Raw genomic sequence first — 26,282 nt, forward strand, 5'->3', positions numbered from 1 at the left:
TGTATATCATGTTACATTTCTATACTATTTTATTCCCCATCTGTATTTACAGAGTCCTCATCTATTTCTGAGGTGAAGTGGTTACCCGTAATGTGACAAAACTCACTTGCCACAAAAGCTTATACAATTTGAGACAGAAAATGTAAAACTGCACTTGTACACTGGAGAAAGTCAACTACATTAAACTGGAATTATGTGATTTTAACTGAGATGCTGCTGAAAGACATTTCTGTGAACTTTTCTGCCTCTAAGAATTTAAGTGCTCAGAAGAAGTCAAGAACCTACAGAGACTTCAAAAGACTTGGAACAGCTCATATTAACTGAGAATGTGCTTTATGGATGGATATCATATCTTCATGATTAAAATCTCAAGTTTTTGATGAACTGGCTTAAAACACACAAAAACGCTCACACCATCTGGCTCTTTAGCTTTCAAGCGGCCAGGTGCTCTTTCAAGCACTATAATTTAAGTACAGACCAGGCTGCGTCTTGCAAACTTGAGAACTGCATAGCACCAAGTATTTAAAACACTTCTCTTGAACAACTGTAGATTATGGTTAATTCCTCCACTTCAACAGATAAGATTTGGAGTGGGGGGATGGGCAGCATATAAGAATTCTACAGAACTGAAATCAAAACAGTCCTATTAATTATTGGATGACACAATTAGATGCTTTTAGTTGACTTCTCAGCAGTCTGAAATATTTCATTTTCCTCAATTTACACTAATACTGCTTACACCAGAGTTTAGAACACACCAATATGAGAGAGACCTCTCATGATATACTCATATACCTGCACAGTCTCTATGAGAAAACACCAGTGTAAAGACTTTAGCTTAGTGTAGAAAAGATTGCCATTTTAGTAAAAGCAAGACTATCTTTTTACAGGCTGCAACAATTGCACTCAAAGAATGACATTTAAACAAACTGAGTCAAGATGATGCAAAATATAAATATTTGATTTAAACTTGGCTTGTATTGATTTAACTCTCTTCAACAGATAAATCATGACCTAAATTGATGTGAGATTCTGGCCAAATTATGACTAGTCCACTGTCCTTTACACAAATTTATTACTCTAGTTCTTACCAGACTTAGAAGAAAAAAAAAATTAAAAAAATCATCAAACTTGTGAAATGTTACTTTAAACTTCTTGGACTGCAACTAATCACCCAAGATTAATACAAACTGTAGTGTACTGTTCTTTTCTATCTGCTCATTACTTTACGAGTGAAACAAGTTAAAATTACAGTTAAGGCTTACCATGTGCAAGTCCTTGGATTCCAGCTACAAGATGCTCTCCACTGGTTGCAGCGTGGTATCGAATGTATTCTCGTTCGGTTTGGTGTCTGTTATCCATTGTTTTACCCAAACCATCTGACAAAGTCCCAGCAAACTGTAAGAGAACAGCCTTTTCTGTTATTTAATGAAAAAAAAAGTTGTTTCCCTTATGCAGATTTACTGAAGAAAATCCTGTATTTTAGTTGTGAAATATGTATTCATACTTTTTTTTTTTTTTTTTTTTTTTTAACACATGCACAGTTACTCAAGGTTTTTTTTTTCCTCAAATGAAGAAAGTTCTCAAAAAGTCCATTAACCTGTGCTTTCTATTAATGCAACTTAAATCCTGAGGAGATGGTCAAAACCGTAATGGGTGCTGAACTGTGGTGGTCAAGCCAAAAGAAATGAAGCCTGTGAAAGATGTACTGAAAGAAGTTCTAGTGACCCAACTGTAACCTTTCAGAAAACTCAAAAGAATGTTTAGATACAAAGCTTTTCTTCTGCAAAGATATGTGAAAAGCTTCGAGGCAAATATTCCTGACATGAGATTGAAACATTTGCAAGAGTTGCTTAAATTCTTCTTAGTAACACAATGTTGAAATGGCTGGCTCTGTTTTGAAAAGAGTTGGACCACGCTCGTTGTGGCACGTGGGCTGATCTAGTGCAGGATGGTGAAACCGGGAAGTGTCCACAGGTACAAGGAACTGCAGAACAAAAATCTTAAGGGAACCTTAAATTTGTGTCTGGCACAGTTTTACTCTTTGCACTCAACAGGATGGGGGGAGACTTGAGATATACATAAAAGAACGTATACAAGTCCAAGCAGGACTTACTCCAAGAACTCTGACCATTCCTGAGTATCAGTCAATGAAAAAGTTCCAAATAAAGTGATCAATTGAGATCTGTTGACCTTTAGGTTTGATGTAATCAGATACAAAACAGAAGCTTACGGGGAAGGGAGGCTCCAGAAAAGGGGAGACAAAAAAAGAATATTAAAACTTTACCTCATATTCAGGGTATTATTATGGCAAGGAGTTCCTAGCAGGCATTTTCCTATAATAATCTCCAATCAGTAGCCTGTACACCTGTACAGTCTCCTTTGCATCCATATAATTTATATTAAAAAACAAACAAACACATGATTAAGGTATGCACCTAAAGTCTACTAAAACCTTGTATGAAAATCTGATACACTAGAGATGAGAAAAGAAATAGACGAAGAGCTAATTCATGTGCTCAGTGCAACGCCCTCTTTCTATCAGCGTTTTCAAGGCTGGGTTCCTTTTCACCACTGACAAGATTTCCTAGCTTTAAATACTTCTGTCCAGCTCAAAGACAAACCAGTGCAACAGCTCCAATTATCTAAACAAGCAGGTTTTAACAACATGAATAAAAATTAAGTCCCATGACCCTTCTTGATCATATGGACACTAAGCAGAGCATAGTGATCACTGACTGAATTACTTCTGACCTCCATGTGAACTTAATGTAGACATGATTTTTTTTTTTTTTTTAATTAGCCTAGAAGTACAAACCAACCTGATGTAAGGATTAGAGGAGTTGCTATAAAAATTAAAATGCTCAACAGGCCTTCAAATATCAAATCTCATAAAGGAACCTGTCAAGTCCTGCAAGTTATCTTTTAGGGAAACATTTTGAAAGCTACGTTAGTTCATAATTAGATAAGCAGCAAGCAGGAATAAACCAAAATATTAATTCTGATCGAATTGGAAAGCTTTCTTTACACCTTTTGGTATGTTTTTTGTCCTGTCTAAATTAACCAGCTCCACTACACCAGCTTTCCTGCTAAAGTACAATCTATTTTTTGTCATATTTTTCCTTTCTCAGTGAAGCAGAATTTGACACCTAATAATACTCAATAACAATTCAGTTTTTTCATGCATAGAAAGAATTTTAATGTAATAATGATTTATCTGCTTAGGAAGGAGGAGAAGAAAAATATATGCACACAGGTTAAAATCATAGTCTCTATTAAGTGTAAAAGCAAAAAAACAAAAACAAACAAAAAAAAAACAACCGGACATTTCACAAGTCACGTTAAGGTCTGCTGAGCAAGTGAGCAACTTGCCATTTTCTGCTGTCAAGTTTAGGCCTATTTGCAATAAAGATTCACACTTAATAGTAGTATTGGCATTATCCTAGCTTGTGATCTGGACAAGAGCTGTGTCATCTCAAGTCACCCAATATACATAATACCACAAGTGAAATAACTGCTGGATATCAGAAACTTTTAACCATCTTTTTCCTTTTACCTCAGATATATTTTCCCTGTTTCTGAGCCTTTTTCAACAACATGACTGTACCTATCTATAAAAAGGAAAAAAAAATCCTAGCATAGAGTAAAATATGCCCTTGTGCCCAGTCTATGCAGACTAAAATTGTTGTATTACGAAAACATCATTCAGCGGTAGCAAGTTATTTCTGGTTCAGGAACCTGAGTAAGCACTAGAAATTAAAGCGGTTAAAGTCTGTTTTCAACACCAACTTGTAAGGGAGACTTGAAAAAGTTAATGCACAAAACCAATTTTGCCTTTCCTCCCTGCACTCCCCTGGCCCAGAGACCTTGCTTTTAGATGCCTCCTTTAGGAAGTGCAATATTAGATGTTAAGACTTATGGAAGAGCAGTGAAGGTGGCTTATTGAGTTGTTAACCCAATCATGTGGAAAATAGTCTCCAGATAAACAAGGGTGACAACAAAGGTGTTATCCACCCTTGTCTTCCTTAGCCTTTGTTAATAAGGTGTGACGTGATAACTTCAAAGGCTAGTTAAGAACCGTGTAAATGCCAACAGAACTAAACACAGCCCATTATGGAACAAACATAAAACTAAACAAGGGACTTCTAAAACCTATCCCCCTTCTTCCTCCACATTCACGTGTCCTTTGCCTACTTGCTTACCAAAAAAGAACTTAGCAACTTGGTATTTATCTCGAGTTTTTCCCCATTTTACAAATCCTTTCCCTGCTACTGAATGAAGCAAGCTGACATGTCAGGTACAGGTAAGAAGGCAGGTACTTTACTTGTCTACCTAGCATCTCCGACTGAAGCTAAGTACTGGTTTTCCAGGCTACTGAAGTCCAGACAAACTAAAGTTCTGTCATTTCAGGTACTAAAAATATTTCAGCTTATCACTAATAAGCATTACCTAATGCTTTCTTTGCCTTAGCCATTCTGCCTTTATAATCCCAAGTAAACTTATGATTACTCATCAGTTCTTATTTCACATTTACACAGTGTAACCCATCAATATTAATATCTACCACGATCTGCTAAAGCAGTTGAAATAATATACAGAACACTAATTTACTCATGATTTATTTTTGTTAGAGGCCCAATAGTAAAGGAAGATATGCCACAAAAACTTTTACAACTGACCACGTATCCCTTGCTGTTTCAAGCCATAGGGGAAACAAATAAATAAATAGTACCATACACAGTGTTTGGGAGCCAAGGCTGACGCCAAATAGTAAGACTTACGGGGCACAAGAAGAATTCAAACCAAATGAAAACTGAGTTAATTCTAGACTTTGTACTGCATGTTCCCTCTAAGCCAGATGCATGAGGCACACAGCATGGAAATCAGTTTTAAGTAATCTCTTAAAGTCTTTTTAAGCTCTTGGCACTGCCTTGTTCTCTAAGGACATCCCATAAGGATAAATACACAATTATGACTTTAGTCCAAACATTCCATTGTAATTCTAGCATCAGAGAATTGTACTTTTACAAATATTATTGACCGAGCGAAGTAGAACATTCCAAGGAATTTTAAGGAAGAAAGTGATTAAATAAAATATAAGTCAGTTATAACTTCTGTGTAAACCTCATAATAAACTGCATTTAGAAATCACAGGGTTTACTCGTTTTTTAGCCTCGCTCTGCAGAATTTCTTTTTAAAAAGTTCTTTATAAAAGATTGTGCAACTCTAGCCCCAGACACCACACACTGGTGATGCTCATACTTTTACCTCAGTAATGTTACCTGGTTCTCAGAGAACAAAGCACCAATGTAAGCATGTTACTTTAGCAATGTAGATAAGAGTATTTCAAATGTATTTAAAGTCGGAAAGTCTAACGCAAACTGTGAATTATGTCATCTTCTTTTCTCACACACACTCCTGCATTTTCCAAAACAGGAAAATCCCTAGTCATGATGACTAAAAGTCATTCCACAGTTTCAGCAGTAACTCCCCTAAATATACCCAAGTGTCTACGTGAAAGAGAAGAGCTGCCTATTGCAGGAAACAAAGGCTGCGTAAGTAATTAACTGATAGGGAAAGAACAGCGATAAACAGATTTCTGAACAAGAGTTCTGTTAAATACATTCTTCCTTACTCCCTAATTTTGGAACTGCATTTTCCTCCCCCCTTCTACCCTGACATTTACTTTCTGATGTACTTCCAACAGAAGCAAGAGGCATCGCAGTACAGACTGAAAGGAATAATACAGTAAATATTAGCTGGGAAATACTGAACACCCCCCGAAGTATATATTGTTAAACTGATCTAGTACAGAATGTTTTACTTTTTTTTTTTTTGAGACTCATAAGCTTTTTTTTTTTTTTTTAGCATGTAATGATAATTTGTTTCTTTAGATAATATTTAAATATGATAAAACATCAACTCATTTTACATATGTTTAACAGTTATCTTACATTAAAGATATCGATAACTTCCATAGTAATCTCAAAGAAATTGGTATCATTACAATGTAGAGGCTACTTGCTTTGGAGTTTTGTTTAAAAACAAACAAACAAAAAGAACACATCCGCATCTTCCCTGCTGAATAGAAGTTTTGGCAGTACTGTTCAGCCAAGTGATTAAATACAATGGACTACCTCTAAGCATTTAATGCCCATCTAAATTTAATCCCCTGTGGTTACTTGTCTTCTGGCAGTATCATTCAAAATTATTTTTATTTCCTACTTCTCTCAAACCTGTTATATGTATCTTAGAGGTAGAAAGATTTTACACTGACTTGACAGTAAAATACAATGATTCAAAACTATGCGTTTCTCTCAGTGCATGGAGGCAAAAATCTCAGTATACAAGCTACAAGCTAAGCAGACGTACATGCTGCTGGGATTTGGTATGGTAAAGAAACCCTGCTTCAGAACAGTTAGCCATCCTCAGATCTTGATGTTATTCTTTAGGAAGTGTAAAAATGCAGTATTTGTAGATACACACAATAACTAGGTACAATGGGACAGATAAAGGTGTCTAGGAAATTCTTACATCCAAGTTCCCTTCCTTTTATTGTGATGACTCAAGACTAATACTAGTACTTAATACGTTTCTGTGACTTACTGTGAAAATAACTTTCAGAGCAGCTTCTTTACTTGTGCATTGTTAAGAAGTGGAAGATGCAAACACTACATATTTCATTTTACAAACATCAGTAGGTAGAAAGACAACACAGCTCCCTCCTCTTACCTCTCTCTCCTTGGTCAGCTGTACATTGTTCTGGGACTCATAAACAAAATGCTTTGGGTATTTGAAAGCATAGCAAGCGTTTAGTTCTCAGATTTAAAACTCCTATCTGAAGCTGCTCCACAAAATATATTTACCATGGCTTCTGTCAGTTTCCTAAGAAAATGATTACCCAGCTATTCAGTCAGAAAGGTTTGTGATTTCAGGCAAATTTATATGTTATATGTTTTTTACACTTTTCTTTGCACATTACTCCGTGCCAGGTGAATTGTTAAACGCTACCCTAAGCACAGAGGATGGTTTAGGCCGAGCCCAAGACACATTTATAACCAGGTCAAATCACGCAGTGAGAAATGTGTAATGGAACTATGAACAAAACTGATGCAGCCCTAATTTAGAAAATACCAAACCAGCAAAATGCTATAATCAGCTTCTCATTTTAAGAGATACATAAACTTTGACCCTCTCTAAATTACTGACAACTAAGAGGAGGCAACGGCTTTTCCCACCGACCAAGCATGTGCTGCTTGAGATCCCGTGCAGCGATCTCCACCCCTGTTTCTGTCATATAAGCGAAGGAAAGGAGCTTTAATTAGCTCACATCCCATCGTTAACTGAGCGTCCTAATGCATCCTGACAACAGCATGTTGGCCGGGTGATCTGGAAGCCCCCTGACGCGCTGCCTGCGGCCGCCTGATTAGCCGGGTGTCCCGGGGGAGCCCCGCTGGCTCTGTCCCCCAGCTGCCTGATGAGCCGGGGAGCTGCCCTAGGGGACCTCCTGGGAGGCTGCACCAGCAGGTGCCCGTTGGCAATAGTTTTGTGTTACAGGGTTGAATGAGTGATCCCTGCAGGAACTGCCGGCTGTTTTCACATACACAGAAGGCAGTCAAAAGTCCACAGCATGAACTTGGAATGACCCCAATTGCAGAGTCACTGGCGGGTTCATCTGGAGGACAACTGCGCTTTATTAAACAACTAATACTCTTAACAGATAATTCCCCCCTCTCTCCCCCCCCCAACTTTAACTCTTGCAAAGCTTTAAGGTCTTCCTGTTTGTTTATTTTTTGGGAATGGCATTACTAGCTCTCTTCCACCCCCTCAAAAAAACAAAACACACCTCTACATACTGAAAGCCAGCAAAAAAAAAAAAAATAAAAAAATGAAGAGATCTAGTCCAGTTCCTTAATACCTAACAACAATGTATTTGTGCTCTGGCAGACTGTTTTTAACCATCACCCTCACCAACCCCCTTGTACTTGCATACAACAACTCTGTTATTTCCAGTGCTCACGTTGCAGCACGCTTCCCTCCAGCAACACGCCGGACTTGCCAGTCCCATTTTCTGCACTGTCACCTATGACCGCACTTGGGACGCACAAGAAACTTCTATTATAAAACCTCAGCAGCTTTCAGTGTTCGATTTTTGGAGGAAACCTGCAAGCCTCTTTTGGCCTGCCATTGTTTGTGCAGTGTAAATAGCTTACAGTTCCTTGAAGGATGACTCACTCAGATCTGTAGAACTGATGGCAAGTCTTATCTATTGTTACAGCTCCAGAAGATAACCTTGGCCACATCCCCTGGATGTAAAAATATTGTCTTCCCTCCTTGGCGATACACATCTAAGGAATTTCAAGTTTAAAATTGTCCTGTTTAACATATTATACACAGCTTTATACGTGCTCCCTCTTAAAATATACAGTAGGGTGGTGTACTTAGCCTTGTGTCAAGGCTGGAGAGATGAATTTCAAACCCACACCCCATTTTTTCTAATTGTGATACATGGGATATATGTGATTGTTTTCATGACATGCTAACCATTTAAAAACCGTAGGCGAAGACCAAATTTCATTTTATCATTAATGATAACTGTTCGTTTCTAATTTTATAGTTTGTACTTTTAGCAGCACTCTGCATACTACATTTTAAATTCTCCTTTGTTCACCTCATTCCCCAGGAGGACAGCAAAACAAGAACATTGTACTTTATTTTGAAGAAAATCAGCAGGTAACATCCTTCAAAGTAAAGTTCTAGACAGGTGTAAAAAGAAAGCTTCAAGTTTTAATAAATTGTCAACATGGTCACTTGTAGATTTCTGCATAAAGCTAAAACATCTCATTGCTTGCACTTGTCAGGATCCTCATTGTCTACTGAGGAATTTCTCTTGGAAAGGCTAATTCAAAGCTTCCACCAGTGTGTCAGCTGGATTCTGAATAGGCACATTTAGGACATCAAATCCAGATCAAAATGTTTATTCCCACAGAATACATATTTTTGGTTTGATTTTACACCAATGCCCTTTCTCCACACAAAGATACACTGTAGTCAAAGCAAGTTCACAAACACTTTGTATAAGAAGCTTTGTAAATGCTGAATTTAACCCAAACTCTGAAGGGACCTTATGATCAGGATGCTAGCCACACACATTTTATCCCATGGTAGGAATGAAAGACAGGAAGAACAATATAATCATTCAAAGTTCCCAGATGTGGTCCTCTATCTTTCACTTCTTACCCCAAAAATCTCTTTCAAACATACTGATTCACAGATACCAGGTATTTTGCACACGAGAGGTGACACTTTCCATGGCTTTTCATTGTCATTAATTGGCCATAAATCTTACCGCCTTTTAAAATGGTTAAAAATGGGTAAAATTGCATTATCTATTGTGTTCCCCCTAGCACTGAAAATTTCTACCTGAAAATTTAAATTACTTTCCATCACGGTTTCTCATAATCTTCATGTTTTCATACTGTTTTTCACTGCTCAGCGCTTGATCTTGCACATGTGCGGCTAGTCTTAGAATGAAATGCAAACTCAACTGAAGATGATCTGCAGTGCCACCTGGATGCATTACCTGAACAAGCTGAAACCAGCCCCTAGGCAATATTGGAGAAGACACGAGGAGAAAAATCTTAATCAAAAACGAATCATGACAAAAAAAAGTCAGCAAAGACAGACAGGGAGGCAGTCAGAAAACATAGGTAAAGCTACTTTTAACCTGAACCATATAAATCACTTCTAGGAATACAAAAACCTTGAGGTTTTTTTCTTTTTTTTTTCTTGAGAAATAAAATTCTGTCACTATCTTACCTACAAGCAAGACAACGCTTGGCTTTGGTTGCTCATTTTGGTTGGGTGAACATAAAGCCTACAGCCTTCCTATCCCTGGCAACTAGATTGCAATCGCTCCTTTAACTCAAGGAAAGGGACATATAAACTAGCTCCTGTCTGTTCAAAACCAACAAAAAGCTTATTTCAAGTGACATATTTGGAATGTGAAGAATGGGAATACTGCAAAGTCAGAACAAGGTGGAGCAAAACAAAAGCACTGAAATACTGAGAAAGTTCTACGCTATTTTTCTGTGCATAAAAAATGTCACTAAGTTATTTTTTTGGGGGGCAGGGATCATTTCCATCCAATATTTGTACCATAGAAACCAAGCCTAGCTGCAGAGCCATAACAACTACATTACTATGTGCTCATAACTCACAAAAGATAACAGAATTCCTAATATGGGTCGAACGGATCAGACACATAAAATACAGTATTGAGAAGCTGATTTATTTTTCAAACCTTTTACAACCGGGAATTTTCTTATGTCAGAGCAACACCTATTTGCCAGCAATAGGTTCAGCCACGCTTAATTTTCCATTCAGAGTATATAAGCTATGGAACATTTTTCTTCAGACAGTAACTCAGTGTTCAATATTCAATTCTAATTGAAACACCTCTGAAACAGGAATAACTTAGGATTTAGAACTATCATGCCTAAAGGGGGAAATAAAGGGCGAATGCCAAGAATTCAAGACATTTCTACGCATATGGCAACTATAGAAATCTTCATTCAGAGGGAATGAAATTCCCTCAGGTGTCTATATTTAGGATCAAAGAACTTTTTAAAATACAGAACTTTCAGTCTCCAAGGGATAAAAACTACAAAACTCTCTGTAGTGAACTTTATTTAACCTAAGGTTTTGTGCCAACTTAAATATGCTGCAGCTATCCACTTGAAAGAAGGCATTACCCACTGCATGTTCTGAAATGCATGGAAAAGCCATTACAGGAATAGTCAACAGAACTATAAAATAGAAAAGCAATAAAATGACAAAACCAGATACAACTCAAATAGCTTACTTTTCAATTCAGTCGTGCAGTGTTAGATTTAACGTGATGATTACAGTCTTTAAGTTTATTTATCTATCTATCCATTCACACCTTAAATCTAACTCATCTTAAACTCTTGTGTAGACTTTTAAGACACTTGAAAGTCAGGCACACAAAACAACCAAAAATGATTTTTTTTCCAGCCATCAATTTATACGCAGAACAGAGGCTTATCTAGTTTTGACTACTTCAGTTACCAGCTCTGCAGAATAAGGTGCAATAGATGAGGACCTCTAGGATACTTAATAGTGCGTTCCCTACAGAAAGCAACAAGGCAGAAAGATGAAAATGATCTATTTTTTCAGTTACGTTTTTCTTGAGTAACTGGAATTATACACCCCTCTCCTCCGTTTTGTTCTTTACCAAAACTTAGCAAGTGTAAGGTATATATGTGGTTGAGCAGAAAGTCAAGTTCTACAACATACCATGGACATACAAATTGTACCTGAAATGTCAACTTCGTATCATACGGAGACTCTTGGTTTAGGCATCTAAATCTTCTAGAAAACTAAGTGCAGTGCAAAACATACAAACAAATTAATCCTTGTTATTTGAGACTTCTTTATGATAATCTTCAGTGTAGCAGAATATTTGGAAGAGTAATCCATGAGCTCCCATAATGTGCTGTTAAGCCTTCCTAAGGGATAGAATTCACTTGTTCTGAGAGGACAGACATATAATTGATATAAAAGGATTTTTAAAAGGCAACTGTGTGAGACTCGCACCTCAGACATTTTGGATATATCAAGGAGGAAAAATAATACCTGGGAAGACAGATAAATAGTCCATGGGGTGATTTTCAAAGGTATAAACGGGAAGCAGACATTCAGCTCCTGTTGAATTTTGAGAGGAGTTCAGCATCCAACTGCCCTTCTGCCTTTGAAAGTCTTCCTTCACAAAACCCTTGGTTACAAATGACTCCAAAGTTCAAAGAATGACCTTGCCCTTGTGGGAAATGTAGGAAGGCTCGTGCCTTTTAAAGAAAGATTTATGAGTCTGTTGCTACAGATGTGATTGCAATGAGGAAACAACACTTTATAGAAAGGAAACTCTAAAGAAACATACTCTATTGGGTGGAGTGGATGGGCCACAAGAGACTAGAACTACGAGTAGAAAGTATGGACAAAAGCACTCGTTTGTGCAGATGGATACTGCATTCCAGAAGCTCAGTAAGTATTCTACCCGACTGCTTGGATGAACCTGTATTTGCAGCGCTGATACTAAGAAAACAGCATGATGCTTTAGCACCTCTTAACTACACATTTAAAATGTTCTGTAGTGAATCTCAAAAAGAGATTAAGGGAGGATTAAGACAGGAATATCAGCAACATCTTATTTCATTATAAATCTTTGCAAAGGTCCTAATGCACTAATCTGGGAATAAAACAATTGTATTAGAGAATGTATATGCCATCTTGCCTCATAGTTCAACTGTCTGGGTTAGATGTGCTCACAACGATGCACTTGGTGATGGACTGAGGATCTCCATGGCAATTTAATTAGGTCTGATAATATTAGTTCTGAGTTATCTGTAGTTATGTAAATTCTACATCTCACCTTTCTCATCTTCTGAATTACCTTTTGCCACTACTACAGGGAAAAAGGTAGATTTTCATGTATACAAAGAAATAGAATAGGCTGTGAAAGGGTGAACCAACATAAACACACTTACCAGTCTGGAAAACGAAAATAATAGGAAAGAATTTTCACTTTCCCGTAACACATCTGTCAGTAAATACATACTTCACGAAGAAACTCACATATAGTCCTACCAAGTTGTTATCCTAACTTGGAAATAAAGTGGTAAACATTAAGTGAAAAGTGAAACTGGCATATATCTTAAAGTCACCACATTTCACAGCTCTAGAATGCTTTAAAGTTTTGGTTCAAAGTTAAATTCATGTACTGGAGGAGTAGCTTCATTACTATGAACAGGCTTTATTTATACCCCAGAATACAATCAAATTTCATCCATTCAATGTTTACTCTTCCTTGACTATTCTCATCATTCTTTGGGTAATGGGAGAACGAAAAATTCTGTCTTACTAGTTACCTACATGCTGTATTTTTTTAGGTGAAAGCACGAGGATAATTTTGGAAGGATGTTTTACTTCTTGTCCCCCAATTTCTTGAATATAAGCTTATAAACTGCATTAAAATATTTTCACATATTTACAATGGTATCAGGAAAACTAGACTGCACAAACAAAAAGACACACACACACCCTCAAATGCACCAGGGCGACACTGAGAACTTTTTTCTGTTTTTCAGTTATTACTAAATAATTTCATCATCTCCTATTCTGCATCATCACCAATGTCTCTTTTTTCCATTATTCAGACTACAGAACACCTCTGGAAAACATTCAGTTTTCTGTGAGTAACTGCCGTATATTGTGTGACAGCCATTTCTGAGAAAGGCAGATTTTGACTGTTGTTGTTTCACTTGGCTGTATTAACCACTATATGCTTAAATGCCACCTGCTTGCAAATATACAAACTCAAAATTAACTAGACAGTGTTATATTGCTAAATGATCCTGCTGTTACAGACAGTACTTTTAATCCTTACTGACCAAATTCAGTTTAGGTCATCTTTGCCACATCTCCCTCCTGATACCATAATTCTCCATGCACATAAACCTCCTACATTTAGGAACTAGAGCACCACGTAAACTACTTTTAATAACAAGCCCTCATGAAAAGAAAACACTATTACTACCCACAATCATAAAGTTCACTTACAGTATGTGTTGACAAATCATGTAATTGATGAGAAATATCTCAAGATTTTTTTCCTTTAAAGCCAACATACATTCATTCAGTATCAAGCACAACATAGACTATGATCTAAACCACTTTCTATTTTTGGCTGCTGTGTTTAGATCATACCTCTCTTAGGCAGCAAAGATCATTATTTTCAACTAAGAGCCCTGATATAATGGTGTTCTCTCAATCGTTATTGAAGGACAAAAGAATGTCCACCATGCACAGATTCTGCAATTAAGCTAAATATAAATGCATAGCAATCTAAGAATCCTTTAGTTTGTTGCTATATTGCATTGAAAACAAAATTAACTCAAGTGTTTGCATAACAATTCATATTTGTATCAGCTTAATCAGTTTCCCAAAATACATTAACAACTCGTGTTATACTAAATAAACCTTTAAATGCTCCAATTCATGTAAAGCTCTGGTTTCAATGAGATGATGCCACACTTGAACCACAGAACTAAAATACTGCTCACAACTGCATTCAATCTGAATGCATGTACATGAATACTAAGGCATTGAGTTGTTTCACCACCTCCTGCAGGTTTATCAGCATCCCTGAAGTATATGTATAAGCATTTAAAATAAATAAATCTACATTTCAAATGAAATTTTTACCAAACAAACAGGAAAAGCTATCTATTTAAAGATGGTAAATAATTATTTTCTATTTCCTATTTTAACTTACTGTTTTAGTAAACTTTAACATCATAATTATTACCTTTGCAGCTGAATTTGATACTCCATGTGTGACATTTCTGATGAGACCACCAACATTGCCATATTTTATAAGTCCAGCAACACCTTCTGAAACATCACTCAGTAGACCCATCGGGTTGCCAAGGAAATCCACAGAACCTAGAATCCTTGCTGCCTGACTGATCAGCTCCTGTAAAATCAATAGAAAGGTTGAAATATCACCTCTGGATCACGTTAACACCAGCAAGATTGATTAAAAATGAAGAGATACTATAAAACAATACATGAGCACCACTACAATCAACAGTTTCATCTTAAAGTGCAGTGAATTTTAGAAATGTGTGATGCTATCTCGCTATACTAAAAAAAAAAAAAAAAAAAAAAAAGAAAGGGGGAAGGGGTTATACAGTAAATACCTGATCGTCAAGGAAGAATTTCATCCCAATCCTCACTACAGAACTCAATCAAGAGAAATTTAGCCTTTCCTCTAATAAAATCTGTATGACACTTACCTCTTGAAAGTGTTTCAGAATGTCATTAATGATAAACTCCCGAGTTTCATATGGATGGACCCTAGTGAAAGGATCCAGATTAATCACAGCATCTTCAAATCTGATTAGAGGAAATCCCAGTGAGCTCTTCAATGCCTGATTAAATAAAAAATATTGCTACTTAATTTTTTTTTCTACTTCTCATTCAGAGAATCCAAATGAATTAAATAGGTATATAACAAGCCAATAGCTTATCTGAAGCTGCTGGAATAGTGGATGCTTTGATAGATGTAGACGACAATCACTCCATAAACCTTTTACTTGTAAATGATGATCAAATTAATAGACTTACATTTGTTCAGTAATTAGACAGCAACTAAACACCCCTCCTGATGCAATCTGTTTCCTAAACTTGAAGTTTGTATTTCAAAACAAAATGTGTTTAAGATTCCATGTTTAGCATTTTGTTGTTACTGCTCTAAAGGTCAATTAGCAGCAAACCTCATTTTGGGGCAACAAAGCTGGTAAAAGGGCTGGAGGGCACATCTTATAAGGAGAGGCTGAGGACACTTGGGTTGTCCAGTTTGGAGAAAAGGAGGCCAGGAGGTGACCTGGTTGCTCTCTGCAGTGCCCTGAGCAGGGGAAGCACTGAGGGAGTCGCCACTCTCTGCTCCAATGACCCAGAGCTGTGCCAGGGGAAGGTCAGGCTGGGTGTTAGGGAGAATTCTGTTACCGTGAGGGTGGCCGAACACTGGAACAGGCTCCCTAGAGAGGTGGCTGATGCCCCGTGCCAGTCAGCGTTCAAGAGGCACTTGGACAACTCCCTCACTGATGTGCTATAGCCCTAAAGAAGTCAGGCAGTTGGACTCGACCTCTGAAGGCCCCAGCTGAACTATTCTCTTCTAGATCATTTCAGTTCTTGGTAACAACATGCACAGTGCCAACATCAGAAAATCTGAAGATGGCAAGAAGCCTGATATTGTTATATGTTTCTACATTAATCACTAAATCATGCTTGGTAGTAAGTAGTACGAGTTTTTCTGCCATCTGCAGGCAATTAATGTAAATTACATGTCTGACTTCAGTTTGCAAGTAAGAAAGGACCTATTTATTTTTCCAGTAAATGGACGACTAACTAGAGTAGCCCTCATTATTCACTTTGGTAGGAAGTAATTTCCTGTTTAACTATCAGATATTATATAAGGCAACTTTGTTAATAGTGGTACCTAATAAAAATAATCTGTCTACCCCACATTACCAGACAGCAATGTCCAAACCTTCCAGAAACATTAGAGGTTGTTAGAGAGACTACAAAGGCTCTACTGTGATTATTCTCTCACTTCTACCCTGAACTCACCCATGCTACAAAACTGAATGAACTCCTTCTGCGAAAGTTAATATACAGAATACAGTCAGTGACTGTTATTATTACAAAAAAATGTATACGCCGAGTTTTCTCTTGGGAACATTCCCAGCAGCTGCCAAGATTGGACCTTTTTCCAAAGGTGGTAAGAAATCCAAAAACCAGTGCGCATTACTAGTTTCTTAAAGGCACTCACCACTAACACCGTTTTCACTCTCAAATTCAGAGATAATTGGTTGACAAGCATTTTTATGGTGATACTGAAATACAAGATCTCACACTTTCAAGCCACTGGCCGGTATGGAATATTAGAGCTTGTTATCGAATTGTTCTCCTTTGCACACGGATTTGGCAAAAGCAATACAAGAGTGCAGGACTGATGTTGTTCTGGGTTAGCTTGGTCAGACTCTGTGATACAGACTTCACAACACTGAACTTCTTTAAAAGCATGCACATATTAATGTCCTTTATTTCAAGCGCACAAAAAAGGCCTGGTCAGTGTCCAAAATTTCTATGAAAATGCAGCTTTGAAAAGGCAGCAGTTCAGTCCCTCCATAGAGAGGCAGCACACTAAGTCACACAAAATGCACAAAGCATTTTTTTTTTCTTGTTCCCTAAGTTCAGTAACTTATCTTTCTCCACCCTTAGCCACCCCATATGTCATTCATTCACTTCAAGACTCTTTACACTACTATTAATGTAACTGAAGTCCTCTGTAAGGTAGCAAGTTATTAGGTGAAATTGGCTGTGCTTAAATGGAAATAACAGAAATCAAGGAATATTACAGACGAGACTGGAAATGATGCAAATTAGTGAAATTTACTGAAATTAAATAATGGAAGAATACATGACTATTAATAGCAGTAAGTAGAAGCTTCTGCTTCTTTCTCCTTCTGTGATAGAACCTTTATTTGGAAGCATATTCTGTAAATACATTGTCTTACCTTGAGTTCCAAAGGTAGCTTATTAGAAGTGAAGACACTCAACTTTATTTGAGGCACGGTTATTTTGAGATTTTCAAAGTAGTATCGCTTTTGTACTCCAGTATTTTCAGCAACCTTTTCATGGAGGTTTTCATCATAGTTTTCAACTTCTACATCCAGAGGAAACACAGGAATCAGAATAGATTAAATATGTATGTAGTTATGAATGCATACTCCATAAGGAGTTACAATTTCTCTGTACAAATAAAAAGTATGTGCAATTGCTAGTGTAGCCAGCAAAATTATTCATGCCTTATGACACGAAGTTGACCCTTTAGGCTCAAGATTTTTTTTTCAGATCTGCCTGCATTTTTAAAACCTGCATTTATTTGTAGTTAGACAAAAATAAGTTATCTAAATGCATAGATTGAGTTAAGCTACTAATCTTGCTTCAAATATATGTCATCACATAAAAGCAAGGTGATACAAACGTAACTATGCAATGTTTCCTTCCTACTGAGTAGTCACAATCTTACATTTTCCTCTCTCTACATTTCCTTTATGACCTGCTAATAATAACAAAACAATAGAATTTGATGTTTTTCATCATCACTACCTAATGGAAAAAATACCTATGCAGAAGACACTCAATAAACTGATTTATATACTGAGTCAAATTTGGCTGACAGTGACCAACAGGTTTGTACGCTATTTCTGAGAGCATCTTGGTATTCAGGCATCAAGGAGAACGAAGAAAGATGACAAAATCTTAAGAACTCAGGTTGAACAATTAAGTTGGATGAAAATGACAAAATAGATTTTGTTTGAATCTTGGATGGCATCATCAGCATCAGTGGATAAACTACCAAGTAAGTAGTAAGTGTACAGTAAGTAAGGAAATGTACAGTAAGTAAGGAAATAAAAAACAAGAAAGCAAAAGTATCATAAACTGAACCAAAGGAGAGACTAGTAAACAGAGTGAAATTCAGAACCTTTATTTTCTTCATCACTACAAAACTTAAGTCTTTAAATCCTCTGTCTTTGAAACTGGGAAAGGTAATACTTGTCTTTTTTAGAGACAATTAAGAACATACTATGGATTAGCAAGACATTACACTCTTGAGCATCATTTGTAGGCTTGCCCACATATGGAAATATACCTCAACTGTTTTTTTTTTCCTTCAAGTTATTTATATAGGAAGCTATATATTCCTACACACCCTTACTATGTAATAAAAGTGACTCTTTAAATTGCCACTCCAAAACAGACATTTCAGAAGTTTCCAAAGTACACACAAGCCCTGCAATAGAAAGATTAGAATAACATCTATGAGCTGAGAAGATTCAAGAGCCCCATCTTGCTTCACTGAATGAAAACAAAACTTGTTTTTATAATTATAGCTAGGAGTAATAGATATCAGAACTGTAGGGTCAGACAGCCAAAATCTTCCTTCAGCTGAGAATGAGGGACTGCCCAAGGAAAAAATGAACAGATATCTCATTTCTAGCCTAGGGTTTATTTAAACTTAGTTTACTAAGTGGCTTGCTAAATTAATAACACTTTAAAAAAACAAAAACAAAAACAAACAAACAAACAAAAAAACCACCTCTTCACCTATTTAGTTACATGAGCTTATGACGAATATTGAACTCCTTCCCACAGAGGTATGGCTCAGCCACTGCATATTGGACAATGCCACATGCGTCACTGCCTGAGTGCTGTAACAAGCACGATACACGTAATCAGCTTTGTGAGGTCCACTGAGACATTAAGTTTCAAACTTCCTGTTCAGTGGATGTTTTCAAGCAGTTAAGAGTTTGCCAGACATTTTGAACTTACTTTACATGCAAAGATCATACCTATGCATACTGTAAAACTGGTCTTTGTAATTTTATACTATACCTGATTCAGACTGAGCATAGCCAAAGAAATTCAGCAGCTTCAGAAGCAATTTCTCCTCAATTTGAACTGTGAACTTCCGAGCAGTGATCATCAGATGCTGCAAAGATAAACAAGTTTCAGTTTACAGTATTAATACTAGAAATATTATCTGTACAAGCCATTATATAGGACAATGTGTTCTACTTCACATGATATTTTCACTGGAATGGAATTGTGTTGAGATTTTCACCTTCCAAATGTCTTTGGTGTTTTTTTTCACTGGAAGTTACCTACAACTTCTGATTTTTAGATTGTTTTGGAAAGTATTGTGCTTCATTAGCCAATACTAACACATGAGAATCTGATGCTTAACTGATTCCAAAGCTGTTACTCAAAAGAGTGTCAAAATATGTGTGAAGATTCCAAGTAACTGAATTGGTCTTGATAAACCAACCCTATTTTGTCCTCACAATGCATACTCCAGTTGGTGGATAAAATTCCAAACAAAGTTAATAGCTGCAGTACAGAAATCAGGGCTTATGCTGCAACATTATCAGAGAGAAGTAATCACCTTGTACACAAGACATGAGAAGCACAGCACAGATATTCAGGTTCATTATGTTGTAATGGTACCTACGAATTTTGAAGTAAGAATAATTTATCTTGAAAAGTTAGGTCATGGACATGAATGAGCAGTGGTCTTTTTTTTTAATCATCCTGTCCATCACTGTACTGTAGCTTCAAGTATTCTTAACATGATAAGTTGGATATAGCGTCCTTTACAACACAGCATTAATTCAGTGAATAATTTAATTCAGATACTAGTAAAAATTAGCAACAAGTAAGGTCATTTAAACAGACTGGTATTTGCATGGCACAAACAAAAGATGGCTGTTTACCTTGTATATATCAGTCATCGTATTCTTACTGGGAAATTTCATTGCATTTACTTGCACTGCAGGACCAGCCTCCACAGGCTCATTTTCACTCATCCTAGGCGTCAGAAAGAGCATTAAAGGCTGTGTGGTGCCAATAAGCTGGTTGTCCACCTACAGTGTGGATATGATAGACAACAAAATCAGAATAAACAATGATAAGTAAAATCAAGTTTCTTTATCTGAGGAGTTAAAAGCTTTCAGAAACAAGTGGTCCTTGAGTCAGGAAGCTACTGAATATACTGGGTTACTGATCACTACTAAGATCATCCCCCAGAATACTCAGAAATACCCTTCATTATGAAAATGTTTATAGCTACCAAAAAAACGAAACAAAAACTGTAGAAAAATCAGTATATCCACTGTCCTGTTTTCTTGTTTGTGTTTTAAAAACACAGCCAAAAATATTAATCAACAGTAGAGTAAACCTTCTTGTGGATAAAAAGTTTGACTGATACATGTAAGCACCCGTTTATCTTCTATAGTCTGCAAGAGTACACACACCTCATGGAAATTTTGCATATTGGGAACACAATTCTAATAATCCAGAGGAGATTTTTAATTAAGAAAATGTTTTCACCGTGTTTGGTTTAACTTGTTAATTCTGATTTTGAAAGACCAAATTGAAAACAAAGATAAAGAGAAAAATTTCAATATGACCTGTTAACAAAAAAAAAAAAAGAAAGATTCTACCTTGCATAACAGTTTAAAATAGTTAGAAATAAACTGCATGGAGCACAAAACATCATTATCTCAATTATTATTAAGTAGAGGATAATCCAAGACAGACACTGATACTTACCAAAACATTTATAATATTCAGGAATTTAAATCTTAGAGCTCTAAACATTTTTCAAAATTCCAGGAGACACATGAACAAATAAATTTGTTTCAATATGACAAATACCTGTACATGTTGCACGCTGAGCTCTAGCATCTGACTCGTTGACAGTTGTGTGTAGTGGACATTAATTCTTGTGAGGCTTGCAAATATCAGCTCTTCAGGGACTTTGTTGACTAAAGACAATCCTATTCCACCTTCCAGTCTCACAAGCACCTGAGAAAAGAGTATTTGAAGAGGAAAAAAACCATACCTGTAGTACTGAATGTGCATGCTCCTCCAAAAAAGTTATTTTTTTAAACTTATCTCCAGAGCTGCTGCTGAACAGCTCTTGATGATTAGGTCTTCAAATAAAGAGGGCTTGGATTTCTAAACCCAGTATCTAAGAATGAGGTGTTTTAGCAGGAATGTCTACAGGTTTCTTGCAAGCGTTTATCATGGGGAAAGGCAAATGAACAACAACCACCGTCAACCAAAACCAAAAAAAGCCCACTAACCAATTGAAATAGACCAAAAAAGCTGACAGAAACAGAATAGGTAGTTGTTGTAATATCTTACTTCTAATTCCTGCTCCATATTTGGATTTTTTAACTTGCGTAGATCTTGTTCCATAACTGGAAATTCATCTCCTTCACCAGATAAACGTTCATTTCTACGTTGGTTAAAATCTGTTATCTAGTATGAGAAAAAAACACAAACAAACAAACAAAAAAAAAACAAACACCACCAAAACATCAGATCACCGCTATGATCTCTTTCCTATTCATAAATAATCGCTATATTACCCTCCTTTATATTTAAAAAGAATGAACTTCAAAAACTTTCAACGTAGTTATTTATGATATTCCCCCCTTTCATATCATTACAAAATTACCATTTTGTTAGATTTAGAGATGCAATGCATAAGAAGGTATTTCAAGTACAAGTAAATTATGAGTAAAATATATTACTAGATTCCAGTTACAAGTAAAGTTAAAGATTCCAGTTAAAGTAAAAAAATTTACAAGTAAAATATATTACTAGATTCCAGTTAATGAATCACCTGCAGAACTCTAGTTGGCCCATCTGGGGTGACTCTAATAGCTAGTACTCCTGACCCAGGCCTCATCTTCTGGTTTATGAACTGCTGTTCAGGTGGAACTGGCTCCAAAAGTTCAAGAGAAGTGTCAGGACCAAGAACAACTTCTGCTCCATCGTAAAGACCTGATACTCCTCCCTTTGCCTGGAGAAAGAAAAAAAAAAAAAAGAAAAGGAAAAAGATAGGTAAAGACTTCAGATATCTATTTATATGCATTAATTTAAAGTGTATTTTACTTCCCCCTCTTTAGACAATTGGAGAAAAAAGTAGTCTGGGACTGAGTCCCAGACTGACTAGTCTGGGAGTGAGGGAAATTACACATTTCTTACTCTTTAGAGTAAATACTCTAGTTGGTCTTCTGGTAACTCATCTTTTATCAGCATGGCAGCTAGAAAAAATAGCTAAGACCAAAAATTAAGTATTTTCCCCCTGAATGTTCACATACTAAAGCTATCATGATCAAACACTGCAAGTCCTTCTGAAAACTTTTTCAACAAGATAGAAAGGTTCCTAAAAGATGAACTCTGGATCTTCAAGTAAGACAGGAGTTTAAGTCCTTACTGAGTCAACAGCTTAATGCAGCAATGTGGGGCTTTTTGGTTATCTCAGACTGACAGGTAGTAACTTACTAAGCTACTGTAATTTGATCACAAAATGATCAACCCAATATCATGGGCTTAAGTCAGTATTTACCTCTGTTTTTTGGTATTAGCATTGAAACATATCATCAGAAGTAGCAAAGAAACACTGTATTACTAATATCCTTACTATATTATTACTATATATACTATATACTAATATCCTTCCTATATTCCTTCAGAGAAAGTGAGCAAGATGTCTGAGATGCTGCTTTTCAGTCACTGCTGGTTTGTTTTAAAATGAACAAGTATCTGAACCATATGTTTTGGAAAAAATAACAAACAAGTCATAAGGAATTTAGAAACAAGAAAAAAAAAGAAGCTAAATAGAACGTACGTGTCCTATCCATTGAACTTTCAAAGTGATATTTCTAACATCCTGTGCTTTATAGATCCATTCCAAATTCATTGTTCGCATAAGACACACTTTCATCACAGAGCTAACACATTTACTATGAAAGCACTTTTTCCTCTGAATTGAGTTTGATTTCCATTGTTGTAGCTTGCAAATAATTCATTTTTCATAATAAAATGCTAGAAATAATATATTTTATCACAAGTATATTTTGCTATTTCAACAATTTGCAGGATCATGTATTCTACTTTTGCTTGTAAATAAACGATGGATAAATATGGCATAAATAAATAAAAGTATGACCATCAACATTCTTTTAACATTTAGGATCAGAATTCATAAAAGCCATCCAGGTTTCTGTGCCTACAAATTCTGACATCAGCAGGCAGAATTATCAAGTAGTTTGCCAATGTTAATTTTCTGAAAGTCAGCATTTCCTGGAACATGACAAAAGAGTTTGAACTCTTTTTTTTTTTTTTTAATTCTTGTTATTAAAATATTAGAGCCACGATTCTGAGAAACACTGGGTACACACAAATCTGACTTTCACCAGTGATATTAGTTGACACTCAGCAGCATTTTCAAATTTGGTATGTACGAGAACATAAAGATCCTACTTATCATCATACTGATTATTTTCAACAATCACACACTATTAATTCTCTAATGCTTTACTTTCATGTTAATGATGCAAGATGGTTATTTATTTGTAATTGATAAGAACTTTCAAACATCAATTTAAAACAAGTAAGCTATTTATATAAGTCTGGTCTCATTGGCATCCTGAACCTTGGGTTCAAAGCCTTCTTCTCTGCAATACTAAGATCAAATTCCTGTCATCAACATCAGCAACACTCAAAACAAGTTCATGTATGAGCAGTTCTGACCTGGACAACAAGGCCATGAATACCACAGGTCAACTTCCCATCACAAAAGCTCCATGTCTGGGTGGTACTGCGCCGTCGATCAGGCTTTCTTAGCATCAGTGGCTCATACCTACGACAAAAGCATGCCAACCAAGACTTGATGATTCCAATTAGATGATAATCCAATTAGATGATTCCAATTTCCCAGTTCCAGTCCTGTGTTTTTGTTCAAGTTTGCTTCCCTAATCTCAATTCTAAAGTGCTGTTTTAACAATCTGCAGCTGAAAAGACATTAATTATGCTTTAAAAATACACCAAAGTCACAAAGTCGCAAAGTCCTCCTGTTCCTGAGGACAGATAAAAGCCTAGCTCTTACAAAAGCCTTCAGAATCATTTATTTTCTTATTCAGAAAAATAAGTAAATCATCATGTAAAAGCAAAGACAAAGTTAGTATCTACATCAGTTTCATTAGAAATTGTATTTCCAATACCTGTTATCTGTGACAGCTGCCAGACCTGCAATATCTAAAATCATACAAGACTCCACAGACCTAGGAAAAGGTTTATGGGGGTTATGAGGAACTGATGAACCTTCATGGCAAAGCATTCCTGTGCCAGACATTCTCCAAAGCTGGGATCGTTTTCCTGGCTCCTGTTGCATAAAAAAAATAATAATCAAGATTCAAATGAACACAGCAGTACAGACCAAACATTACCGTTCTATTTTCCTATCAAGTGCTATAAAATTATAACTATTTTCAACCTAAAAAGTTACCATGTTTTTTTTTCTTTTTTCCTTCTCCCAGCACCTGATTTTACTTTATCACATAGCAACAACATTTAAAAAAAAAAAATCAAACGTGTCTTGGTACCTTCTTTTTCAGTATAACTCGCTGTGTCTTTGGAGAAACATCAAGGACAAGCTCTGCATATGCAGCATCCCTGTTTGAAGCAACTGGCCTTACGCTTGCCTCCTGCGAGCTAGAACACCAAGAAAATTTAATCATGTTTAGTCAGAGAAGCTGCTACTTCTTTAGATTAAACTAGATCTGTAACAAAAACAAACCAAGGAAGCTCACAATTGCACTACAGCCAATCATTTGTATTGTTTTGTTCCCTCTTGTTAATTTTTAAATTACCGGATGAGCTGTCAATTTGACCGCATTCTTAAGAGAGATTTTCATTTCTCACTACAACTATTGACTTCACAATGAGATCAGATGAATTCCAAACAAAATTTCCTACTTTATACTGGGAAAATCAATAAAATATGCACCATCCTCCCATAGCTGTTTTTAACAGCACATAAAGTGCAAGCTGAAATATCACAAGCATGTCATAACATGTACATCTTGTAGTGAAGTGTTCTTAATCCACCAAATGAAATCAAGTTCCTGAATATGACATTAAACATCCTTGCTCTTTTAAGATCAGTGGGTTGACAGTAGATGCCACACGCTAAATCTTCCTCAGTATGTGAGAAAATAAACATTGACAAGTTGCACCTACAGAGCTAAATTATCACAACCAAATAACATAAGTTACACAGTTTACTGACTCTGCCAGACTCAACATTCTGAAACTTTTTAATTTCTGAATTTCTTCTGCTAGCTAGATGGTCAACAAAAGTTTACCTGAATTATAAATACTTTCAAAAGGTGTAAAACAACAATCATTAAGAGAGTAAAAACTTTCAACACCATAAGCATGCAAAATATTTTAATGTAATATATAAAGACTTACCCTGAGAAAGTGTACGCAGCAGCAATATAAATGAAGTTTTCATAATAAAGCTGTTTGCTATCTTGGAAGTCATTCATGCTACAGACGATTTCTGAGGAGCCAGCCCCTTTAACTGTCAGCATTATATAAGGTGGTAGAACAGGCTCATCCCAGGCATAATCTAGAGAGGTCATAGGCTTCACTTCAGTGTATAGTCTTGGCTCGACAACACCATGCTGATTAAAAACAATTGGGACCTGTAACAGTTATGAAAGAGGATTTAGTTTCACACAAATTCTTAATCAGTCAGATTATTTACTACCATTTATCCATTTTTAAGGAGTTGGTCATTGAAACATGTTCAGCTCGCTTCCCTCCCCCCATTCTTCCATTTGGATCTCAAAGATAATCCCAAAGGGACTAGAAATTTGCTTCTACCCATCATCTTTGGTTTAAAAGGTCATTAGTCCCATGATAGCGTCTCAAATCTTCCTAATCAAAATTAGGAGACTTGCCAAGTTTTATTTCCATAAAAACAGCCAGTAAGTATTAATTGCTGTATCTCCTGCTCTGATCACCAGGCAGTTTGTAAGGTACTGCAAAATAAGCAAAGAAAATTCTCTGATTTTTTTTTTAACATTACTGACAGGGAACATGCTTCTTCATCTCTCACATTTGTTATTTTCAGCTCAGTAATACTTCCAAAGACAGAAAGGAAGTGCTATCAGTCACCTGAATTCTTTTTGCACATTATTCAAGCGCAAGTGTTACTCAGATTACAAACTAGTATCCTGTTACAATATTCTCATCCTTATGATGCTCTT

The 26,282-nt window shown here is 36.3% G+C and overlaps 1 protein-coding gene across 5 annotated transcripts in view; it reads right to left on the reverse strand.

Annotated features, from left to right (window-relative positions):
* VPS13D (vacuolar protein sorting 13 homolog D) overlaps positions 1-26,282 on the reverse strand; it is a 103,797-nt gene that overhangs the window by 23,931 nt on the left and 53,584 nt on the right. For all 5 annotated transcript variants that reach the window (XM_084495205.1, XM_084495203.1, XM_084495202.1 and 2 more), the window contains 13 exons: positions 25,480-25,715; positions 24,609-24,717; positions 24,228-24,388; positions 23,758-23,866; positions 21,842-22,021; positions 21,358-21,474; positions 20,866-21,015; positions 19,923-20,072; positions 19,045-19,141; positions 17,163-17,311; positions 14,877-15,011; positions 14,387-14,554; positions 1,266-1,398 (listed from right to left, as the gene is read on the reverse strand). In XM_084495205.1, coding sequence (XP_084351331.1) covers positions 1,266-1,398; positions 14,387-14,554; positions 14,877-15,011; positions 17,163-17,311; positions 19,045-19,141; positions 19,923-20,072; positions 20,866-21,015; positions 21,358-21,474; positions 21,842-22,021; positions 23,758-23,866; positions 24,228-24,388; positions 24,609-24,717; positions 25,480-25,715 — 1,894 coding nt within the window. The remainder of the gene's footprint in view (positions 1-1,265; positions 1,399-14,386; positions 14,555-14,876; positions 15,012-17,162; positions 17,312-19,044; positions 19,142-19,922; positions 20,073-20,865; positions 21,016-21,357; positions 21,475-21,841; positions 22,022-23,757; positions 23,867-24,227; positions 24,389-24,608; positions 24,718-25,479; positions 25,716-26,282) is intronic.

The sequence above is a fragment of the Aythya ferina genome, assembly GCF_964211825.1.
Source record: "Aythya ferina genome assembly, chromosome: 21".
Classification (NCBI taxonomy): Eukaryota; Metazoa; Chordata; class Aves; order Anseriformes; family Anatidae; genus Aythya; species Aythya ferina.